General features: G+C 38.0%; 3 protein-coding genes across 5 annotated transcripts in view; 2 read left to right on the top strand and 1 right to left on the bottom strand.

The window, feature by feature from the left end:
* Positions 1–736: 736 nt before the first annotated feature.
* On the top strand, positions 737–6326 carry LOC132911361 (dual serine/threonine and tyrosine protein kinase). Of its 3 annotated transcripts, XM_060967981.1 has the most exons (5): positions 737–1043; positions 1895–1939; positions 2757–2928; positions 2996–5419; positions 5499–6326. In XM_060967981.1, the coding sequence occupies exons 3-5, from the start codon at positions 2805–2807 to the stop codon at positions 5843–5845; spliced, it is 2895 nt and encodes a 964-aa protein (XP_060823964.1). In that variant the 5' UTR covers positions 737–1043; positions 1895–1939; positions 2757–2804; the 3' UTR covers positions 5846–6326. The 3 variants fall into 3 exon arrangements, with proteins under 3 accessions (XP_060823964.1, XP_060823963.1, XP_060823965.1); XM_060967980.1 differs by lacking the exon at positions 1895–1939; XM_060967982.1 differs by lacking the exon at positions 1895–1939 and having other exon boundaries at positions 762–795.
* A 475-nt stretch (positions 6327–6801) lies between these two features.
* LOC132911362 (COMM domain-containing protein 7-like) lies at positions 6802–7753 on the bottom strand. The gene is made up of 2 exons (XM_060967983.1): positions 7398–7753; positions 6802–7089 (listed from the first exon to the last, which is right to left on the bottom strand). Exons 1-2 carry the CDS (start codon positions 7444–7446, stop codon positions 6914–6916), a joined length of 225 nt encoding a protein of 74 aa, XP_060823966.1. The 5' UTR covers positions 7447–7753; the 3' UTR covers positions 6802–6913.
* A 4927-nt stretch (positions 7754–12680) lies between these two features.
* Positions 12681–23885, top strand: part of LOC132911271 (lachesin-like) — a 33148-nt gene continuing 21943 nt past the window's right edge. Inside the window, exons 1-2 of the mRNA XM_060967829.1 lie at positions 12681–13297; positions 19781–22411. Coding sequence (XP_060823812.1) covers positions 22276–22411 — 136 coding nt within the window. The 5' untranslated portion in view covers positions 12681–13297; positions 19781–22275. The remainder of the gene's footprint in view (positions 13298–19780; positions 22412–23885) is intronic.

Raw genomic sequence — 23885 nt, 5'->3', positions numbered from 1 at the left:
ATGTTCTAAAATGCACGCCATCGAAACATAAATACGACACGATGTTCCTAGCTATGATAATCTAACCCTGACAATAACAAAGTAACAAAATGACAACACCTCTTACATCTCGTAACTGCGAAGATATTTACGTTGACAAACCTAATTTATACCTTAGTGTGTATGGAAAATTAAGAAATTGCGTAAAATTTATTCTAACTTAACCACAATTACCAAAGATAAATAATTGCCACAAATTTGGACAATACGACAAGAACAACGAATTGAACAATATGAATATTCGTTTTTAGGATGATAGATACTCACATATTTCAATTAATCGATGGTACTACAATTGGAGCACAATTATATTCTCACAAACTAATTGTTGAACATAAAAGATGGTCCGACGCTACGAGGAGAAAAGATTACAATAGAAACGCGGGAAATTTAACTTTTGTATTCGAGTGCAGAGACGCGATACACGCAGAGCCATCTGCGACGTATCAACACATCTCAATCCAAGTCTAGATAATACAGGAAGCAATTCACTTGCAATCTGCTTTTCCGACTATTACATCAAATCATTTCACTGCCGATACACCCCTTCTCAGATTTCACTGACGAGTTTACTTCAGTAATGTTCATATTAGAACAAAAATCTAATTTCTAATGCACTTATTCGCTCAAATTACAACTTGATTTCCAATTTATATTACTAAAATAGTATCGACAGCTGGCATAAGTGTTCTACTGGAAGCAGTCTGCGACTTCATCAACGACAGCCATGCAAATATGTGTTAACAGATACACTAGGTATTAACGAGATACAAAATTTGTACACAGATGACATTGTCATCCTTATCTATACATTGTCGTGTTAGTAACAAAATGAAGAAGCAAAGAAATGAGTCAAATGTAGTGTACATAGTCGTTTTTGGTAATAACAATAGAAAAATCATCATTTCTTAATTCAGCACACATTGCAGAAGATTCCAGACAGTGAATTCTACGCAACAATGACTGGGGATAAAGAAAAAAGTAAAATATTCTATTCTTAAATGGTATTTATAATTAACTATATACTGTAATATGTATTTATTGTATTCTTATTGTAATCGCGTAGCAAAGTAGTGAAATATTTCTTTCACACTGTTTCACATTTTCAAATTTTAATCGCTATTGAATATTACCATGAAATGTTCTCAAAGTTGGAGCACTTAGTCAATGGTTGGAATAATTACATATTTTTATAAATGCTAAAAATATATATATATATATATATATATATATAATATATATATATATATATATATATATATATATATAATAATTTTATGGAGTAAAGTATAAAGTACAGTTATATATAAAGTATAAAGTATATAAAGTAAAGTATAAAGTAAAGTTATATATATATAATATATATATATATATATATATAATAATTTTATGGAGTAAAGTATAAAGTACTTTTGACCTGTATAATGTAATGTAATTATGTATTTATTCTTTGATAATTTGTACGTAAAAGGTTACATATTGTCAATAAAGAATTCATTCATTCAAAAATAAATTTTTAAAAATAAGGGAATTTAAAACTTCATTCAAATATCCATATTACAATTACAAAAATACTTTCCTCCTTTTTGTTTCCATTACATAAATTTTATTATATGTGAAAAAATATGTCGCAGATAAGACACTGGTAGGGATTATGTTTATATACTGTAATGGATTATTTTTTACAAAGTATTCGATAAGTTATGATAATAAACATTTATATAAATGCATTTCACTACAGTTATAAATTCTTAGCAAATATTAACATGTATCTATGCATTTTATCTTGTGAAATAAAGGGAATCTTGTTTCTTCTATATTCTTTGCTTGTATTTTCTTAATCGTATAAAACAAGAATACATAAGCATATGCTAAAGTAATGTATCACCTCAAATGGTGCGTACAATATATCATCCAATTTATTATTTTCTTCTCATTTGTAATCAATATCAGAATGAGAACATAGCTATAATAAACCGTTTACGTGCTTAAGTCAAAACAACTGCCCTTAGTGTCCACTATGAGTTGGATGTATATATACTCCTCATGTAGAGATTATCATTTTTGAATAATAATTTTCCGTGATAAAAAGTTCTGATATTATTGGATTAACTGCCTGAATTTCTAACTAATATTTATATTGTGAATGCGTGTGAATTTATGGTGAGAATTTTGTAACAAATTGTTTAATACTTATTCCACAGCAATAGTACTTATAGTTTCAGTAATTAAAGATTACAATTGATATTAAGTGAATAACAAAATATTCAAAGAAACATGTCTTGAAATAAAAATTGATCGATAAATAGTTCCTCAATTGAAGCTATTAATGACTTAACTGTTTTAATGGTTAGTAATGTAGTAATCGTGTCAGTTTTTAAAAACATTCTCAAAACATTTTTAAACATATTTTATTCTACCAAAAATATTGTAGTAACATATGAACGATGTATACAAATAATTCATATATTGCATGCCTTGGTTTCATTATAATAAACTATTTTCAGTTTTAATTGTACTATTATTAGTAGAATATTTACTTTAACAATTATACTCAGTACATTCTTGTTAAAAAAAATAAAGATAAATAGAAAGAGTATAATTTAGAAAGCTAATTATATTAATAATATAAATATTATATTAATACTCTAACTACACAAAATTAGTTTTTAAAAAATTAGAAATTCTTTTGTATTAATATAAAATGTTTTTGACAGGGTAAAAAGAATTTTGAAGTGCCAAAAATTTTAAAACAAGACTGAAAAATGGTAAGCAAATTACCACAAGAATTTAGAAGATATCTACGTAATAAAAATCACCTACAACATGTTCTTGTAGAAACTCAACGTGCTTTAGAAGTTATTAATCTAGAAAATTTCTTTCCTGAAGGTAAATATTGGAATTTTTAAATTTCGCTACGATCAAAATATAATTTTACCTTTTTTTTTTTTTACAGAAAATGTTGTAGAGGAATTACTACCTCCCTTAACATTGGACAAAATCACACATATTTTAGCGAATTCTCCAGCTATTGTAGTTCTTGGACAAAATAACAAGGCAAAAGCAACAATAGTTAATACTTTAATATCTACCAATATCTTACCAGTATGTAATGGATTATGGCGGTGGATTAAACTTACTTATGGTCAAACAAACCACATTAGTCTCACATTAGGTCTAGAATATGAAATACTTGAAAATTTGCAAGCAAATGAAAAACCTTGGACTACACTTCCAATCGAAGATCTAACAAAATCTGGAAGTGAAGATACAACTTATCCAACAGTACTTGAAGTCCAACTAAATCAACCTATATTAAAAGATGGTGTTCAAATATTTATTGCTCCAAATACTGGAGCGGTAAAAGTTCTCGAAAAAGAGTTATTATCTATTTTACCAATATTTTTATATGCGCTTGGTGATGAACCTTTAACAGAACAAAATTTGAAAGAGCTAAGAGACCTAAGGGAGACTTACCCCTTTAATCCAGTACTTTTTATATCATCTGTGGGAGATATCTTAATGACTGGCATTGATGCTGAATTGACTGAATCTGAACAACATAGACTTCAAAATCGACTAAGTTCTGATTCTACATCAAGTAAAACTGATGGTGATATTGATTTTGATAGAATGAATTCACTTGGTTTAACATGGTTGGATCAGCTCGCAAATTTAGGTTTCCTTGGAATGAAAGAGTCTGTTGAAGTTGATCAATTATCTTGGCTTGATAGTGGGCAATGTAATAGCTCTAGTGATTTTCTTGACTCGTACAAAAAAACAGACCGAATTTTATATTTCATTCGTGGATGTTTGCAAACATATCTTATTAATGCTAGCACTTATTTAAATGAAGTACATACAACGAGCCTAAGAAAGTTTATTTTAAGTGCCTTTGATATGGCACGTATAATTCAAATAACTCCTAAGAGAATACAGTATGCTCAACAGAAGGAAAATGAATTATATGACAATTTAATGAAAATTGTTCATGAAAAACAACAAGAACTAACTGGATTAATACAAAATATTATTCAAGAGATGAAAAATGATGTGTTATCATCTAGTAATGATGTATGTTTGTATCAAAACCTCTTCAATAATAGCGAGAGGACGGAATGGTCTGTAACCGTCAAAGCTGCAATTTCTGAAGTTCAGAGAATAATGCTTTACTGTTTAGGTGAAAAAGTTGCAAAGCAACTTGTAAATTCCGTCAACTGTTTACGTGAAAGCTTTTTTGGTACCTTACAGCGTTGTTTATTGAGTCTCGAAAGAACATACGAATGCGATACTTGTTTATTAGCTAGTGATGCTTTGAAACAAATACTTTCAGCTGCATATAATATTGAATTACATAATTCTTCACCATTTTCAATATATTCATTTTTAGAAAGATTAAATTTGATTTTTATGTCTTCATCTTTGCAATGGTCATCAACTCACACTCTGGATGTAGCTTGGTGGAAGAAAGTGGAAATTGAGATATTGAATTCTTTATCAGCATCAAAGTTGGCTAAAATGATATTGATGCAATTTGGAGATAAACTTGAGTCCTCACATGACGCATTTCAGGCTGCTCTCAGATCAATAGAAAATTATTATTCTGGGGAGTTAGAAAGAACTGAAGAACAAAGAATAGCTATTAGAAAATATCATGCTCCTAGATTAGCTAGATTAGCATTAGAATCCACATCAATGATAGATCTTGTTCGTTATGGAATGCCCCATTATAAAGAAGAAATTGGTCGTGGTCAATATGGCATTGTATTTGCTTGTGATGGCTGGGGTGGCACACCTGGTCCTTGTGCAGTTAAGTCAGTTGTTCCTTCAGACGAAAGCCATTGGAACGATCTGGCTATGGAATTTTACTATAGTAGATCCATTCCTGAACATAAAAGAATAGTGAAGCTTCGTGGATCAGTTATTGATCAATCTTATGGAGGAGGATTTGGTCTTGGATCTGCAGTTCTTTTAATATCAGATCGTTTAAGTCGTGATTTATATTGTGGAATACGCGCTGGTTTATCTTGGTTAGAACGCATACAAATAGCTCTAGACGTGTTGGAAGGAATACGCTATCTTCATTCTCAAGGACTAGTACATCGGGATATTAAATTAAAAAATGTTCTTCTCGATACAGAAAATAGAGCGAAATTAACTGACTTCGGATTTTGCATCACTGAAGTTATGATGTTAGGGAGTATTGTTGGAACACCTGTTCATATGGCACCAGAGCTTCTTTCTGGTCATTATGATAGTAGCGTCGATGTATATGCATTTGGAATTTTATTTTGGTACATATGCGCGGGACATGTAAGATTACCATATGCTTTTGAACAATTTCATAATAAAGAACTATTATGGACTAGTGTGAGAAAAGGTTAAAAAATTTATAAGTCTGGAAGAATTTATTTAACTTTGTACTCCTCTTTTCTAACTATTGTTTTCATTGTCCTTAGGTATACGTCCAGAAAGATTACCTTCTTTTGACAATGAATGTTGGAAGTTAATGGAACAATGTTGGTCTGGAGAACCATCTAAACGTCCTTTACTTGGTGCTATTGTACCAGTATTAGAATCTATTCAACAAAAAGCTAAAGCAAAAGAAGCTTTACAAGAACTTTCAACAGAGAAGTCACAAGCAAGTTCGTCAACAGATTTAAAAAATCCTGCATTAGCATTAGCAGAACCTTATAATCAAAGAGGTACTGTAGTTAGTCCTCCACCTACAAAACGTAGGCCAATGAGCATTATAAAATATCATCTATTTCTGACCAACTTATACATTCAAATGCGGGAACTATAAAGTGCGTATTTTTTTTCTCTGCTTGTGTATTTATAATTTTTAGGTGATCTGACTATATTCAATCTCAGCTCTAAATATTTTTTAAAACGATTTATTAGTTTCTATTGCATATATTTAGCGTCTTTCAATAGTATTTTAAGTGCTGCAGTATTAATTTGACAACCTAATTATTATTACTCCCTCAGAAATTTTTTTAATTTTATATCTGCCTACAAACAATTTAATTTAATTTAATATAAACAAAAAAGAACAAAATAATTGAACTGTGTAAATATAATTTATGATTAAATATGCAATTATGAACAGATTGTATAAATTTATTTTTATATTAGAAACATAAGTACATAATTATGATATTTGATGAATTACGTATGTAATTAGTGAGATATCCACTTCATTGTGATATGAAAAGATATAATAGAGAGTAAGGAAATCCAAGATTGTAAAGAATGAAAAATAAATAAAGATTCCCAGTTTTCTACTGACTGTTTTAATGCTATTAAAACTTTCTTTGGAGTATCTAATTCTTAACATTTTAAATTTTCTAATATTTGTACACATATATTTATATGTTGCCCAGTGACAAACTTCTCTATTACTGACATAAATTTATATTGTTTTCAGATCTCAGATTTTTCAAAATAGAATCTACATAAATGTTCAAGTGGAATTTCAAAAAATGATAATGTCTTTTAATGCGGAAACTTTTGTCATTTGGCAAGACATTCTTATTATACACTTGGACTGTAACATACAAATTCTTGATTACCAGCAAATACTAAGAACTGGACCCATAGGAAATTTGAAGTCTGTGCAATTAAGATTATATGGAAATAATTTTATTCATATTTAAATGATTATAAAATATTAAGGTTATTTTATATTTTTGTTTTATTTTTAACATTTTTAATTTTTATGTGAACTAGTCATAATTACATATTTGTAAGTAGTCAATCTCTAGTTGTATTATTTTATTGAATGTAATATTGCATTTATACAATTAAAGTATTTTTGTAAGATATAATCCTGTTAGAAGATTAACTTATAATCAAATATTTTAAATGATATTCAAAGTAATAAATCAAGATTACATTTTGCTTTTTCTAGATCATGTATAAATTTATAAAATTCACTGATTGTCATTTCTACAAAAACATTCCTAGTTTTGCCATTTTCTTCTAATTTTAATTTTAAATGCAAGAATGATTTCCCCATGTTGTCAGATTCATTACTCGCTGCAGTTACTGTAAAAATTTATCTATTTAATATTATGTTACTTTATAAAAGTATATTATTTAATTATATATACAGAAGAGGATTAAGGTTAGGTTCTTCAGTATGTCAATATTATATATTCTTTTGCATTCTTATACTTATTCCAACTTTAACTAAATAAATAACGTATTTCATTTTTCTATAGAGCAAAAAGAAGACCACCAATGATAGTTTTTATACTTTACAAGTTATCAAACGTTTTAAAGATATATAAAATATTTTATCTAACATAACAGAAATTTCTAAAATGATTTGTGTTTTGAGGTTAGATTCGTACCACCAAATCTCCACGAAATGTCAAGGATTTTTGTGATATTTTTAACCATTTTGTATTCAAAATAGAATCCTTTTATTTATTTGTTAACAATGCCTTTATTTATACTCTACTTGTTACTGAATATCAGATATTATATTAATAAATGTTATAGCAGTCTGTGTACTTAAACGAATGCAACAAGTATAAATTATGAAGGCGGGAATTAACGAATGTACATGATGAGATAAAAGGAAAATATTGTTTAATTATTCTGCCAATAGCAGAATTAACTTTTATATTGAAATGTGATTGTGAAATAACATATTTTAAAATCATGTAGAGATTATATCATACAGTGAACGAATAATTTTAATCTTACCAGATAATTTAGTTTTCTACTAAATGAACGTGTTAAGTCTGGATGACTTATTTTTATTTTATATTTAATTACATATGTAACATTATATTTAATATCTTTAGTATATTTACCTATTATATATTCACAATGATTCATATCTGCATACTAAACATTATTCAAGTGACATTTATCTTTGCATTATTATATTTTACACCTTTGCTTATTCCTAAGATTTTACAATTAAGGAAATTAGAGATCCTTCAATCTAATTGTACTTTATTTGGTTAACTATAATTTATCGATAGAACGACGAAATATTTCAGATCTTTATTGTTCCAGCTTAGCTAGATGGTTGGTTAGAGAAAAAACGATTATCACGGTTTCGATATAGTTAGTAAAGACCTAGTACGAAAATTGGTTCCAATAAATCCTTTGGATGTCGTCTACTTTCGATCTAGGATAAAAATGGCTAAAATCAAGAAATACCAGAATGCAATAAAACCTAACGTTAGTTTCGTAATACTTATATCACGAATAAAATCTAGGTAGATTTACAAAAGCAAGAGTTCATTTGTCCCATACCTAACTGTAATACGTTGAAGGGAGAACTCGAGATTCGTTTCAGCCAACAGTATCAAATATAATTTAGACTCTTAGAATAATAGACGTTGCAATGCAAAACAGATGATGAGTATCAAATTCGAAAGAAATTTTATTCTTCTTTTTGAGTCACGACTATCACGAATCATATAATATAACGAGGCTCGCGTATTTCTGTGGCTTGCGTAATCATTTTCTATCATCGAAGAAAAGAAAACGTTGGTATAGATTTGTTCTTATTAGAATGTTCGAGTATAATAATCGAGTAAAATAAAAGGTTAAAAATACATACAATCGTTATTATCAAGTGTTGATTGATACTCGTTGATTGTATCTTTAATTACGTAAGTGTTTGCTTCTGAATACAACACGAACTTCATTCGTTATTCGTCCTAAGACAAAAAGATTTCTTTCACTGCTTCTGTTCTTTGAAAGCAAGAGATTTGTTATGTTTTTTGAAGTAATAACCGATAACAAATGGAGCAGCTTGCGAAGTGTTGCAGTACTTAATTTAATTCTTAAACTACAGTCGTGTGATAAAATGTCTCGGATTTTTATAAAGTACGAGTATTTCTACGAACATAACAAATATAAATGCTCTTACTACGTAGCTAAGTACAAACTAAAAATAGTACCCTCTACACATAACTGCTTTAGACGATGAATGTTATTTAAGATACCTTTTTATATGATAAAGAACGAACAAAATATCAAAAATCAAAATATATCATGAATCTAGGAGGATGTTACGATTACAACTTACGAAGTAAGTCTTCGGCTATGTTTCGTTCGGCTATCCGTGTCGATTAAGGGCGCGAGAGGTATCGTGTGCCGTGCTATCTGAATTTATATGCAAATTTTCTCTATAACGCGCCATTGTTTTCCCGACATTCATAAATAAAGGATGGTAGAATCACGGATGAATCCCTTAACCAAAAGCTCGCTGTTTAGTTTCACGCAAACGGTACATCGGAACTTTCGAAATACGCCATATTTGTTGTCGAAGCTTGTTAGAATTTCTAATTAAACCACACACAGAAATGATAAATCTATCTTAAGCTACTCCGGCTTTAGGTCACTTGGTAATAAGTTGGTAAAGTTTCTTCGTGCGTACTTGCTTCGAGACATCCAGAGATTATGAGATTATTAGTTATCATAATTACCAGATAATCGAAATGTTATTTTCGTTTGACCGTTCTTCAAGCTAGCCCACCAATAAAATTCAAGATTCCATCAGATCGTTTCTTATTGAATCCCACTGTATCTGCATATATTTCGTTCTACGTCTCTCTATTGCATGCTCGTTACAGATGCAAAGTACGAGAATACGAAGAAGAGATCCTTCTTTTATATGCTTTTGGCAGAGTAGTACAGAAACGTTGAATAATTTTCAAAAGATCTTGAATAATTTTGAAACGATTTCGGTAAATGGCCTCGAATGACGCTAATATAATTCTTAAATAATCCCGAACAATCATCACAATAATTTTTTAACAACCCTGGTGGATGGGTTTCAAATAATCTCAATAATTCGTGTACTATTTCTTCGTTCGGGTTTTATATATTTCATAAATCACTTATGAGAGCAAACAAACCTTATAAGGGAGATTCAGTAGATTTCTAGTCTCAGACATATCCCTCTATTTTTTGTTAATCAAGCTGCGTTTGCTCTCTAGTTGAAAGCGAGCAAACATTTGACAAAAGGGAGCGGGAGTTAGGTGATTCGATTAAATAACTCGGTAACAGGAAGAAGGGAAGAGCAATAGCCATAAAATCGAGGAAGGGGAACAAGACGTTACAACGTAGCCTAGGCGTACGTCAGTTCAAGGAGAAAATCCGCATAAGCGGTGGCGTTTTAAAAAGCATCCCTGTAGACTGTAGAGTTACCTATCTTAGGCATCCCCTTTTTTGCCCCTCTATCGTCTGACTTTTTGCACGTTGCTTTACCATTTTGTGCTCCACTGTTGCTTCACGACTACTCGACAAATAAGCAGTTGCTTTGAATGTGGAAGGTTTCTTATTACTTTGCTTTGTTCATGGTAGAAAGGAAATTACAGTGTTAATAAATATCGAGTTAAAACGAATCGTGATAAAATTCTCTTTCCTCTCGCATTTTAAGAATATTAAAAGCTCGACTTGTGTAAGTAATATGTGTGAATGAAAATATGCCAAGTATCGAGCTCTAAATAGGTGTTTCGAAGTAGGGGCAACTTCGCGCGAAGAGGAATTTGCGCGTTTGTTTTGTCGCAAAAACCTCATCGATCGGTTAGTAAATTTTACAAACCAGGGAAGTTTTACAGGCTCGCAAAAATGGCATGTAATAAAGCATGCGGCGTATAATTTCGTAAATTATAGTCAGACTAATGCGGCCGTGTATGCAGTTTTACACCCCCACCAGGTTTAATAAAATTTATCCGGCAACCGTGACCACGTGCACCCTCGTGCATGTAGACGAGTCTCTGGCTTTGTATTACATTCAACTCTATCGTTGGATCGTGATTGTGTTGGTGATGATTCCTGCAACTGGGTGGGGCGGTGCGCGAGCGCCTGCGTCAGATAAGACATCCAGGAGCGTGTCTCCTGGGTTATCCTTAAAATATCCAGGTTATCCTATTACCACGAAATTCGAATCGCAGCAGCTTATCATTAATCACGGCCACCCTTCGACGGGCATAGTTGCTAGGGCACCCTGTAGTGTCCTTTTTTCATCGGTTCTATACTTGTTTGTGCGCGTTTTGAAACGCCATGCGTGGTCGTCATGCTTGACTTTCCCTTCCTGTCATGTTTTCCCTTTATCTTCTTCTTTGCGCTTTTTCCATTCCCACAATGTTGGTCGTTCTCTTCTGGAGCAGCGATTCATGGCGAACCACTGAAAGAGAACGAAACGATAAATCTACAGGCGATGAACGAGGTGCTCGGCAGCTTGCCCTTGTGTTCACTCGATCGACTTTTATTTCAAAGCTTGGCTGGAAAGGGATAGTCGTGGGAGAACAAGAGCAAAAGTGAGAGAAGAAATGTATAGATATGTAAGGGAAGGAAAGAGAGCGACGAAGCAGGTTGAGCCTAAGGAAAAAATAAGGTTGAGGGGGTGGGAAACCGAGGGAGAGTTTGGATGCGCGTACGACGTGAAACACGGCCCAGTAATTTGGAGAAAATTTAAAGCTCTCTGTCGGGGTAATTGCATAGGCGTCTCTATGCCGCTGTGTGCGCCGTTTTCTACCGCGTTCTCCTTTTTCACCATCTTTCTTTTTTCTTCGTTTTGCGGGTTTGTTTTTCATTGAAGGCGAGAGGACTGAAAGGGTTCCTAATTAAATGATACGCTCGCGTTTTCTCACCGACAAAGAATGTATCAAACGCGTATACGATAAAATTCTACGAGGTAGAAAGACGTGACGAATAGAAAAGATGAGACGCGTCCACAGGTACAAATACGGAACGATCTACTTCCGGACAGTGTGCTCGACTTTGTTCACTGTGTTACGAGAACTTATTACTATAGCGATCCATGGTTACTTATCGCGCTGGATGTATTATCCTTGCAATTTCGTGTCGCGGAAAGGGGAACAAAAGGAAGAGAGAATAGGTCATACGAATAGAAAAGAGAGGGTGGATTTGAAGTGCAAGACCGGATAAATCGCGGTTGTCCGACGAGATAGACCGATTCTTAATACACGAGGGATTCCGATTTTCATTTTTAAAGAATCGCGCGTTTCAGCAGCCTGCTACAGTTCTAGTACTGCTGTATCCAGAACTTTTTAAATGAGGTGTACGGTGCAAAGGAGTCGTCATCGCCCGGCAAAGTATCCTGGAATATAACATCGCGTAATTTCTAGCGTCTAACGTGTACGCCGACGCGTAATAAACGACAAAAGGGAAGAAAAAATTGACTCCACCCAGCGGGAAAAAGAATAAGTTTGCGTACAGGACGGATGGAGAGAAATGCGGTTGTGCAACTGGAGACACGAATGTAAGTGAGAAGGAGGAAAAGTGCGAGTAGTGACGGCGTATGTACTAGTCCGTTTGCAGCGATACGATGTGTTTCCCCACGCTTTTTGTTTTAATTTCGTAGGAGCCACCAACTCTCGTGCCCTCTCTCCTTCGTTTCTCTGTTTTTCTCTTGTTTCCTCTCTCATGGGAGCCCCGCGAAATGTACCACGGTGGTTTTCAGCACTGTGGATGCTGCTAGCTATATATCCACCAACCTCTTCCCCTTTCCTATCCTCATCCTCCCACTATCCCTCTTTCTTTCACTCCTCCATTCTCCCCTAACCCCCTCCCAGCCATCCTTCCCTCCATCGTGCTATATCCCTTCTCCTTGCACGCTTTTGCTGCCACCCCTACGAGTCGGTAAAGGGCTGAACCGGCCAGTGCAATCCACGACGAGTTCGACGTCGAATCCACGCGTCTCCCGTGTCTTATGCTACGTGATTTTTTCACGCGTTGCTCGCGTTTTGCCGCGCGGTAAAACAATATTGTTCCGTTCGTTCGTTTGACCTCTTATTTCGTTCCGTTCCGTTCGTTCGTCCTCCGTTCGTCAGTACAAGAGACATATACGTTTCACAATTCGCCTCGAGCTCGTTCCATTAGAGACGCTTTGTTCGCGCCTACGGTTCGTCTCCTCGTATTTTCCTTCCACATCGTTCTGAACAGCCTCGTTACGCGTCATGCATCGTCGCGTCGAGCGCGTTTATTCTCCCTTAGGTTAATTAGCGTGCGGCCCAGTTTAATGATCTTTCGAACGTCATTAAACTCCCGCTCGGCCAGGGCGCACTCGAGCCGTGAACTTCGACAGGGAAACGCCGCGCCAAGTAGCTGGAAAATGATACGTTTGGGACAACGACGTAACTTCGAGGATCGTTAAGCGAGTCGACAACTTATCGGCGGGATGTCAACACCGTGCCTGTCTCCTGTCCAACTTGACGATCTTGTAATCTATCGAAGCTACAGAATGTCGCGGCGACACGTAAGTCTGCCACTTGGCTCTTTTCAATTTGTCATTTTCATCCTGTTCCTACATACCTACACTCCGTAGCCATCGATTTACCTCGTTGTTTTGTTGCTCGTGAACGATACAGTTGCCGGTGAGATTAAAACCGTACAAAGAGCAATTGTCGCGAGTCGACTAAAGAAAGGTTCGGTTCGAACAGAGTCAATAGCGCACCGGAGAAACTGGAGGAAATTTATAACTCGTATAACTTTGCGATTCGTTGAATATATTTTCTCCCTTTTTCTTTTACCTCCCTTAGCCGGTGGTTCGGTTTTTTTTTACGGCTCGGCAACTCATTGAGTATTCATTCAATACACACGTTTTTTCCGCGGCCTGTACTCCTCGGCGTATACGGTATAAGTGTCTGTCTGTGTACCAACGTCCGCGTCTACTTGAATTCTTTTCGAGTGTCAGATGTTTTTTGCGTAAAAGCGGGTCAAAAGAACGGACGGAATCTTTTTACACACTACGATACCTACGAGATACGTGTCTATACGTATGCCTGTCTATGTATATCTGGATATATTTATACGCTCGTCAAAAATGGATTGTGTGGAAGTCAGAGCAGTACTGCGAATTTTATTTAATGTTGCCAACTAACTATGTTATCCCCGCATACGTACGGAATACGCGTAAAACCGTGTTTAATACGCTGTAATTCTTCGTCCTGGGAACTCGATGAAACTAGATTTTAACTTGGGTGATAAATTTTCATCGTTCATAGAGTATCTACACGACGCCGACTTATCTGTCGAGCAATCAGGTGACAGTTTAAACGAAGGACCTAATTGTAGAACGTAAATCGTCGAGTCTAGGATGGATAGGGTCGTGATTCTGTATATGGCGTAGGCTCGAAATTGTGGAATATACAGGAACTTAGCTGTAGTTTTGGTGCTGTTGCTGGTTCACTGTATCGGGTAGAAGTTTAGAAAACGTGGTATTCATGTAAGAAAACAGTTAAGCCATATTTCTAACGTCGACAGGATGCTACTAAAAAACGATGACGTGTTTCGCTTCGTGCAAGATCGAGGGAAAAAGTCTTGGTTGCAAGAAACAGAAAAGAAAAACGAGAAAACAGGGAGAGGGAGGGAGGGAGGGAGAGAGAGAGAGAGTAAAAAAAAAGACTCATTAATTCTGTTTTTTCGTGCACGATAATGGAAACTCGCTTGAACTTTCTTATTCCTTCGTTAGCCACTCTTGGCGTTGTGAAAAGGCAAAGCCTTATTTCGTACACGACCGACAAAGAAGAAACTTGTCATCCTAAAGGGTAATTAAATGGCGATAATTGTGGTGATTACACGCGGATAAATCGTCCGGCTATCGAAAGTTTTATTTGGCATATTAATTTTATTGCCACTGCGTCCGATCGACATGTAGACGATAACTTTAATTGGCCTGGCGTGTTTCATCGCGTTTCCCGATAATTGTTCAATAATAAAATAACGCAAGACTATGTCACTGTTGCCGAGGCTAGAATTAAACTAGCGTAGATTTCACGCTACGCGGTGGTATACAACCCAAAAGGGAGGGATGACCAGCGAAATTTATTCGATCTCAAAGCGAGCCGTTTCACCGTGAAACGAGACTTTGTAGTCATTAAAATAATCCGGATACCCATTCAAGGTACTTCGTGATTCAAATTACGTTGCAAAAAAATCTAATTTGTAAACATGTAATCAAATGACCGACCAATAGAGTAGCAGTGCGTGGAATGTAATTCTCGCTAATGAGCACTTTGTTAGAAAACTCGGCGCAAAGAGATTAGGCGAGATTTCGGAGACAGCTCGGAAATTAGTTTCCCATGAAACAACAGGTAAATTCTTCTTCGTCTCTGTCTTATTCGTTCCTCGTACTTTCCTTCCTTCCACTTACTCACTTTTCACGATCGGACAAATATTATTCTCTTGAACACGGATATCCCGACCGGATTTACGTGTATGTGTGCCGTTTAACTTTAAAAAGGTCCATTCACGATGGATTTCATTGCTGTTAACACCATGCTTCGCGTTTGTCATTGACGTGAGCTAGTGTATGCTTTGTCAGTGAGACAGGTTGAATGTCCCCGTTGATTGCTTTCTTCGATTCCACCTCTTTTCCACTATGATCAATAACACTGTCAATAGGTGATGGACGACTGGTAGAAAATGTATTTTCACCTGAACGAATCGTACGTTCCAGTAATCCTCATGGTTTCTACGAATTTCAACGGGAACCACCTTGCCTATTTCGGGCCGGTCATTTCGAATTGATTCCCGGTTGAACTAATTTCACGAGTGTGATTGTTCTCCCAGAGACAGAGGCAAACAAACGGCTAGTGGAAGAAGCTTGCATAGATGATATGTCACGATATCGTATCGGGAAATGACAAACACGTATATTGTTCTAAATTTCGCCGATCATTTCAAAACAGTGAAATTAAGCGAGAAATAATTGTAATCGATGGACCGTCGTTGCGATAATATCACGTCCGGGACGAATAAATATTGGTCCATTAGTGTGTTTTATTGTATACCATATAAATTTCCCCACGTGCTCCACGGAGAATTGAAAATATATCAACAATTTGCAGTAATTTACTGTTGTACATAACGAATTGTATACAATACTTTCATCCAACCTCGCCGGTCTCTGTTATTGATATACAACGTAACGCAGGCGCTGTTATATATGCATGTAATTTTATTCATGAAAAAAAAAAGCGACAGATTATTACGAGGTATTATTGAATGGCCAGCATCGCAAAAAATTTTTCGCGCTTCGACGGTTTTAATAAAACGGCGTTTTACGTTTCACGTAAACGACATTCTCACCTTTCGTGGAATATCAAACGTAAAACGTTTTCGCGCTGGTGGGATGATTTTCTCGCAAAAATCTCGATCACTAGTGTGGCTAACATCCTACTAACCGTAGTGTGGCATTTGCATTTTTCCTCTTTTCCTTTTTTCTTGTTTCTGTTTCTACTTCGTTTCCTCGTCTCCTCCACGAAAAGTATTTCTTTCCGAGAGACAAAACGTTGTTCACGCTTTCATTCTAAACTTTCCTCCCCATTTAATAACCACACAATGCAGCTCTACGCTTAACATCATCGTATAATATTCTCCGTAGCGCGAGTTCCTTACAACTGTTTTTCAAAGCTTCATCCTGGTCGTCGCACGAAACAAAAGCCTGGCTTTTCCTCCCGTGACGCGAGAATGTTAATCACACTTAGTGTAATCGTTCTCCACAGAAAACCGAATACCCCTCGATACCGCGGAAATGCAATCGTGAAAAGTTTCAATCGGCTCTCTCGAGCACCGAATAAATATCTCGATGTATCCGGTGTAGCGCCAGAAAAAATAACATTTTTTTGACCGTGTATATCCACGAAGTCTGGTTTGCGCGCGAAATTATGCACATATGTAATGCGAATCGATACCTACTGTACAATACATAGTCTCGATATGAATGAATACCAAACAGGATGATACAGATTTTCAATTAACCGCTCTTCCTTGCGCGTATTCATCGACGTCCTCTCGTTCATTCGTTTTGTTTCGTTGTAAATGAACCTATATACCTGCATGCGCGTATAGGTATGCATGTAAAGAGAAAGACGCTAGGGAGGTGAAGCGTATTGCGTCGCCGTGACGTTCGCCACAATACCGTTGTCTCGCTGGAATAAAGGGCAACGATTTTCATTTAAATGTCTTCGGGTCAGTCAAGTGGCCAAATAGGACGTGACATCCGACGACGATCGACTCGATAATCGATACGAACCCATAGGTTAAATCGATGCTCAGGATTATCGGCACTTTAATCGACGCGGCAATCCTGCAATTTCGTGTATCACCGAGAGACAGAACGAGAGATGAATCTGTACACAACGAAGTGAACTTAATTACCCGGTACGGATGCCAAATTCAGGCCAGACCGTTCCATCCTGTTCATGTACGAACGATACGTGTTTATGCGAAAGGGAAAGAGCGGATGGTGCAGATAGAGGGATCTACATTATTCAACGGTCGACTCTTTAGTCGAAGCTTCTTTACGTAATACGCTCCTCTTCGCTCGGTATTAAGTTTTTCGTCATTCTTCTCTCTGTGACGACCGATCCGTCTGGAAGCGTACCTTTTCAATGAGCTTCGTCGAGCTACGACAGAGGGTTCACATCCGATAAACCCGATAAATTCCACCGACAAATGTCCTCCCGGATACCAATTAGTATTCATAAAGTCGACCGCTCTTTATCCTCTGCTCCTGATCCTAAATCCTTAATCCGCCATATTTCCTAAGAAGATACGTAGCCTCTGTGAACTCCGTGACTTTGCTCCCCGATGCCGATAGATTCCTGAGAAATCGTGCGTTATCCTGCTGTTCGTTATCATGTCGATCACGTACCCTTCTTTACAGATTAAAACACGAGGTTTCTTAATTCGAACCGTGAGTCATAATCTCCAATAAGAGGGGAAACTCTAGCGTGTTTATTAAGATTCTGATCGGTCGCGGTGTTAATTCCGATAGAGGTACAGCGAAAAATATAGACGAAAGGAAGTTGAGTCGCGTGTATCGAGAAAAGAGGGACATTGAGTTATATTCTAGTTATTCACTGACAAGCCAGAAGCATGACAGCAGACTTATTTAAGGCGGTTCATATTTTCTAGGGTGCTTATTATTCAGAACGATCCATCGTCGAGCTTCATTCTCCAAATTCACCGAGAAGATGGCCGTTTAAAATATCAAAGCTTTTTCGCTTACTTCGAACTTTTAAATGGTCCGGTGAAAGATTCAGGAAACACTTTCCATTTCCTTCGAGAGATTTCTTTTATCGAAGTAAAAGAGCGATTCAAAAATGACCGAAGCCCACGATAAAAGGAATCAAATTTTCCAGAAAACTTTCTGCTTGTACGGTGAAGCGAAAGAGAAAAATTCTTGATAATTCGCATACCCATCGAATAGCTTGGAAAATATTTAACAGGTAGAATCGTTTTTCATCGATGCATACATTTCGAGTTCTCACGACTAAGATAATAGCGCGGTGGCAGTAACCATAATCGTTATACCCGCAGACTTTAACGTAAACTAAGACGGTATATACTCGAAAGCCGAAAGACACTACACACATACATCTGACATTATACCTTTTCCTGAATAATTCACGCTTTACACCATACTACGATTTCACAGCATAAAAAATGGACGGAAAAATAACATCGACTTGTTTTTCTCCGTCCACCGCTCAATCTTACGAGAGTTTTCAAAATCTTAATCCTACACCGTGTTTCCGGGTTCTTGATTTATTATTACTTTATCTTAAAATATGCATCTACGTCGGAACATTTACCACAATTTCATTTCTGTCTCACGCATCGTCTCACACATATTCCAAGCTTATCGTTGATGTTTCCACCACTAGTTGTTGCCTCTTCCAACGGCGTGAACCGCATCATCGTTTATATCCCGTTTGCTTCAGCCTCGTTTTTCCTCACTTTTTTTTATTACTCCGACTCGCTCGCGACCTTAGTCGCTCGTTAAATTTCGCGCCGTCTTCCGGGAGCTTAACGCTCCACGTAGTAAAGATAGGAGAGGAAGAAGTGCTCTTCTCGTGGACGAGGGAAAAGTTGCTTTTCACGGGATGTATCGCGGTGTACTCGTGAGCTTTGGTAGCTGCCGCCGTGGCGTCGCAACGATTCGTTCGTTTCTCGAGGATCCTTTAATGAGTGATGATCTTTTAATAAATGCCGCCTCTGTCGCGTTTTCCATCTTCAGCTTTGCCGTGTCCAAGTGAAAATTTTAACCGTCTATTCCACTCGTTCCATCCAAGAGTCCTCTTCCATCGAATCGTTTCGAAATGATTTTCTCTATCCTTTTGGCCTGTCTGTCTCTCACTTTTTTTCTCTCTTTCTCTCGTACCTCGTAATTCCCACCGGCTGGCTAACGCGTTTCACCGTCGAAAACGAAACCGTACGTACGTTACACGTCGGACAGATAGACTTTTATACGCGTACCTCGTGGGATCGTTGTTTTCTACGAGTTTACAATTCCCGGATGAACGACGAAACAATGAATAGCCCGGAGCAACAGATTCGTCGAAATTAATTCACCGAAAGTAATTCTCTGGTTTTATTATCATTAACGGTTATTACGCGCGTAAATTATTTACCGAGTTTCCAATTAATATAACGAATTAAAAAGCGCCTACGTAAACGCGAAAATCACGAGCTATTCCGATACGGAAACGTTTAAGGGACTAGTTTGAAGTGAAAGCCAAGAAGAAAGAAAGAATCGCTATTAAATTAAAGCGTCATTCTCTTTTCCGCTTTGTCTATTTCATTTTCTTCGTTTAGTGGTTTTCGAGATTTCGGGTCAGACCTAAACGAAAAGTAAAAAGAGCCCTGTTACCATTAAGATTTTACGAGCGTCGAGTCTGACAACGAGACGCTTCTACTATACTATACTATATCCACTGTGCTCGAATTTCAGGAGGGTGAGCAGTATCAGGAACGAGCCAACCCTTAAGGAAGCGAGTCATCCGTAATCTCTGAAGCAGTGCAGCTTGGTCTCGGCCTTGTACAGATACCAACCGCGGGACAGGGCAAATTCCTCAAAGGAGCGGGTTAACCACGACGATCTTCCACGAAGACAGGCCACGCGCTACTATCGCTTGAGAGTGGCATGCGCGTGTGTGTTTACGCAGGTAGACGTTCTTGGGTTCGAGGAAGTTGTGGAAGAGAAGGATCGGCTTCTCTGCCTAGAGGCAGACACGGAGAGAGCGTTAACTTGGTTGGCTAAAGACACAGTCGTCTGGTAGCCGCAGCTTGCCGCAGCTTGCCGCAGTATTCCACAAACTTGCACAATATCCACAAACCCGGGAGCCCGCGAAATTCTTTAGTAAATCTTCTGGCATTTGCCTCCCGAGACGAACGCAACGCGTGTGTAAAACGCGCTGAAGAGCGACGACGGTTTGCCGAGCGAGAAGGAAGCAGGCCGTGTGCCGGTTAAGTGTAGCCGAGCGTCGAAAATGCATCGTTGAAAAGGGTCTCGAGAAGAAGGTGGAAACGTTGCGCCGAGCTCGCTGTTAACGCGCACCAAGAGTGACGTTGGGTTGGAACAGTTGAGACATTCGTAAATGAGGGACCAGAGGAGGTAGGCGTGACAAGGGTCCGCTTAAGCCAGAATATTAGTCGTGTCATCTAATGATCGTCGTGTTTCGCTTCGTTCATTTAGTTTTGTAATATCTAGAGAAATTTCTACCCGTGTCGACCCCGGTGCGAATCCTCGTACATTTCAAAGTTCCGCTTTGGACCCTCCTCTCTCGGCGTTGACATTTCCTGTATTTCCAATTAAAACCTGAATAGAGGAACGTAGATTCACGAAGGAAGGACAACGTGACACGAAAGTCCTGACGGTTGACGCGGTAAAGAGATGGTAGTAGCTCGGATTCCTTATCGGTGTTGACGCAGGCAAGTATACCAGTGGATGTTACGTTGTGGAAGGATTCAAAAGGACGTAGTCGAAGGGACAGGAAGTGAATCGGAAGCAAGGAAGCTTTTGCGGCTGTGGAAATATTAATGTTAGAAATTAAGTCGTCCTGAGTTTTCGCTGAAAGCGTCGTGAAATTTCCACGCGATTCCGTTAATATCTAACCTGAAGCAGTAAAGAAAAACCTTGTAGTAGGAAAGTAGCGGAATAGAAGCGCGAATGTTGCTTGTCGACGGCTCTTTCTCCTTCTCTTTCTCTGCCCGTCTGTACTGTCGGTGTCTATGTACTGTTGAGTAAAAAGAAAGGCAGAGATTTCTTCACAGAAGTAGCCCGTTGGCTGTGGAACAGTAGTAACGGAACGCTGAAAGCCACTCGAGAAAGAGAAAACCGGGAAACGCGCTCGGTTCTATGGCCTAGAGCATCCTGTATTTCTGATAACGTACAGAATTCAGTAATGTTCCATGCAGGAAGGTTAGTGAATGAAGGCTGAATGGAAAACCGGTAAGCAAGAAAGTCCTTTCGCCTAGAGGCGAACTATTAACTTTGCTTCCAAAGGGTGTCGTCCAACGGCTCGCCACAACGTCTTGCGAACTTCAATAATATACAACACAACGCAGTTCAAGTCCGACGGTCGTTACGATACTTGTATCTTCCTGCTTGTCCTCCGGACGCATGAGAAGGAACCTGGTGTGCCTCGAACGTTTTGAGAGACCGTAACCTATAACTGTGGAACAATAGTCGAACACGACGACCGAGCAACTTGCCAGAGCCTTCCGTGGCATTTTCTTGGCTTGTACGCTTCGTGTGATCGTGATAAAACAAGCTCGAGAAACCGACTTTTGCCACGCTTCGATCGAAAGAACCTTTTCTCGAGAACGTTTGCTCGTGCGGTGGCTGTCACGGAAGAACGACTCGTCTGTAATTTCTAGAAATTAGCGACGGTTAACGACGGTTACCGTCGGTATACTTTAGAACGAGACACGCCTCATGGAGAAGTTGGTAATCCGTGAACTGACGTAAGACCAAGAGGATTGATCTAGCTAAGCTACTCACGGAGATGTTTTAGCCCTGTCGCAGGACCGAGGTCAGTTCTGCTTCCTAGGTTTCCAGGGCAACAGAAACTTTTCTCTTTCTACGATCGTGCTAATCAATCCTTGGAAACGGCGACCAGAGAACAGGCAACAATTGCAACACAGTGGAACGCGATAAAAGGTTCCCTCTGTCTACTCGAAATATCGAAAACAGCAAATCGACGCGGAAGAATCGAGTTTCTTCAACGACGTTTCCCGACCTGGTAGAGTAGTTGCGATGTAACCTCCGAGAATTCCTTCCGAGTGTAAGGAGCGTTTTCAATCTCAGATAAAACCCGTGGCTCGAGAACGGGTACCAATCGAGGGGTTAACGTTGGATCAGAGAACGACACGGTGAATGAGGGCGGGCGACGAGGCGCTGGCAATTGGCGGCAAGCTGGGTGAAAAAAGGCGAGGCAGAAAAATATGGTGCACGAGGCCACGGGTCTATGGCACGGTGCGGGATTCAACGTATCGAGGTGGCTGACGATCATAATACACGGATACCGGGCCACCACCCTTTTGCTATCCATTCTGCTTAACGTGCTGGTGCGAACTGCTGGTAAGTATAGACGTGTTCACGTACGCTTCTCGGTTTCCTCGGCACGTTTGTTTCACTCTCTACCATACAAAGCTCCGATCTCAAATGTTTGCGTTTCGCTCGATGGAACGTTTCGTCGTTTCGCCCTCGGCGAATCCATTCCATGCTACGTAGCACTCGTAATCGTCGCTTTGTTGAGACCAGGCGCGTAATACGGGGACTATATACGGGCTAGCGTGCCCGTCCTGGATCGAACTCCCTTTCGAAATGCCTACGATCATTTTTATAGATCTTCCCGAGTCGAGTTGCCCTCGAATCCACTTTACTGGTCTCGTACCATCGTAATAATATCTTCGCTTGTACTTCAATCAGCCGTAAAGATCTTAACGCGCTATCTTTTGCTAAGATTTTCGCGATATAGGGCCACTTCGGTTTTAACAAATTCCAACCGAATTACATCTGTATTGTTCGTATAGCGTACCTACAAAGCGTTTCGAATGTACGACGATCTTCTTCTTCGGCCGGAGACAATCTCTGGAAATCCGTCGAAGGTCATTACGCCTCATCGATTACTCGAAACACTTCTTGTTCGCATTCGTCTCTATTAACCGACAGTCTGGAAATTATTCTCGGTGAAATTGCATTTATTATTCATTGCCCTGTATGAATATGAATTTCCCGATTGACGGTATATTATCGTGCTAATAACTAAGAGAATTTTTATCATCTCCTACTCTCATCATCGAGAACGCGTATTAATCGTTACACACGACTCGAGTACAGGTTTGTTCGCAATCGTTTCGCGCTAATAGATAATACGCGTAGGTTCAACCATCATAAAAGTTGGCGCTTTTATGCGTCCCCAGGCGCACAGGGTGTGGACTTTATCGATCATTTATGACGCCAGTAGAAAGACACCGGGATTACGATGAAATTCACCGGAAGCAATAGCGTCGCCCAAACAGACCGAATTAACTATTATATAAAGTTCTTAATGTAGCCATTTAATGTGCTAATGCGGTCCCGTGCTAGGTTCCAGCTTCGATGCTCCTTTTAAGAAGTTAACTCGAGATTCTTCTCGGATCTTCCAGCTACGAAAACCTTTAAGCCCCTTTCTCTTTGTTATTTCATTATCGTTCACGTTGTCCTTTTATACCAGAGATATTTAACGCCCTTCATTCATCTCTATCTTTATGTACATATATAATCGTGAAAATTCTATTACTGAATTCCAAAGATAACAAGTGGCTTTGCCATTTTACGCGCCGGCTATTCTCAAAGTGAATAAGCGTGCATTATTCATCCGATCGGTGACATATGTAAAGAAGTTCTCGCGTTTCGAACATGTAAATTACACCGATCCATCCTTCGTTCGTTAATGCGCAATTAAGCAGAGGGGTTTTGAATTACAAGTTTATAAATTACAGATATATCTTTGGAGCAGCGAACAACGCAAGCCGATTATAATATTGGCGAGGAACGACAAAATAGCTGG

Source organism: Bombus pascuorum, chromosome 10 (genome assembly GCF_905332965.1).
Source record: "Bombus pascuorum chromosome 10, iyBomPasc1.1, whole genome shotgun sequence".
Lineage (NCBI taxonomy): Eukaryota > Metazoa > Arthropoda > Insecta > Hymenoptera > Apidae > Bombus > Bombus pascuorum.
Note: the sequence above shows the minus strand (reverse complement) of the source record. Positions and strands in the feature narration are given on the sequence as shown.

What these genes read in the sequence shown, in the direction of transcription:
- LOC132911362 (XM_060967983.1), bottom strand. Translation starts at nt 7,446, where the DNA reads ATGGTTAAAAATATCACAAAAATCCTTGACATTTCGTGGAGATTTGGT. An exon ending in CATTTCGTGGAGATTTGGTG is followed by an intron (nt 7,090 to 7,397) that starts GTACGAATCTAA and finishes AAATTTTTACAG; the next exon opens with TAACTGCAGCGAGTAATGAA.
- LOC132911361 (XM_060967980.1), top strand. Translation starts at nt 2,805, where the DNA reads ATGGTAAGCAAATTACCACAAGAATTTAGAAGATATCTACGTAATAAA. An exon ending in AGAAAATTTCTTTCCTGAAG is followed by an intron (nt 2,929 to 2,995) that starts GTAAATATTGGA and finishes TTTTTTTTACAG; the next exon opens with AAAATGTTGTAGAGGAATTA. An exon ending in ATGGACTAGTGTGAGAAAAG is followed by an intron (nt 5,420 to 5,498) that starts GTTAAAAAATTT and finishes CATTGTCCTTAG; the next exon opens with GTATACGTCCAGAAAGATTA.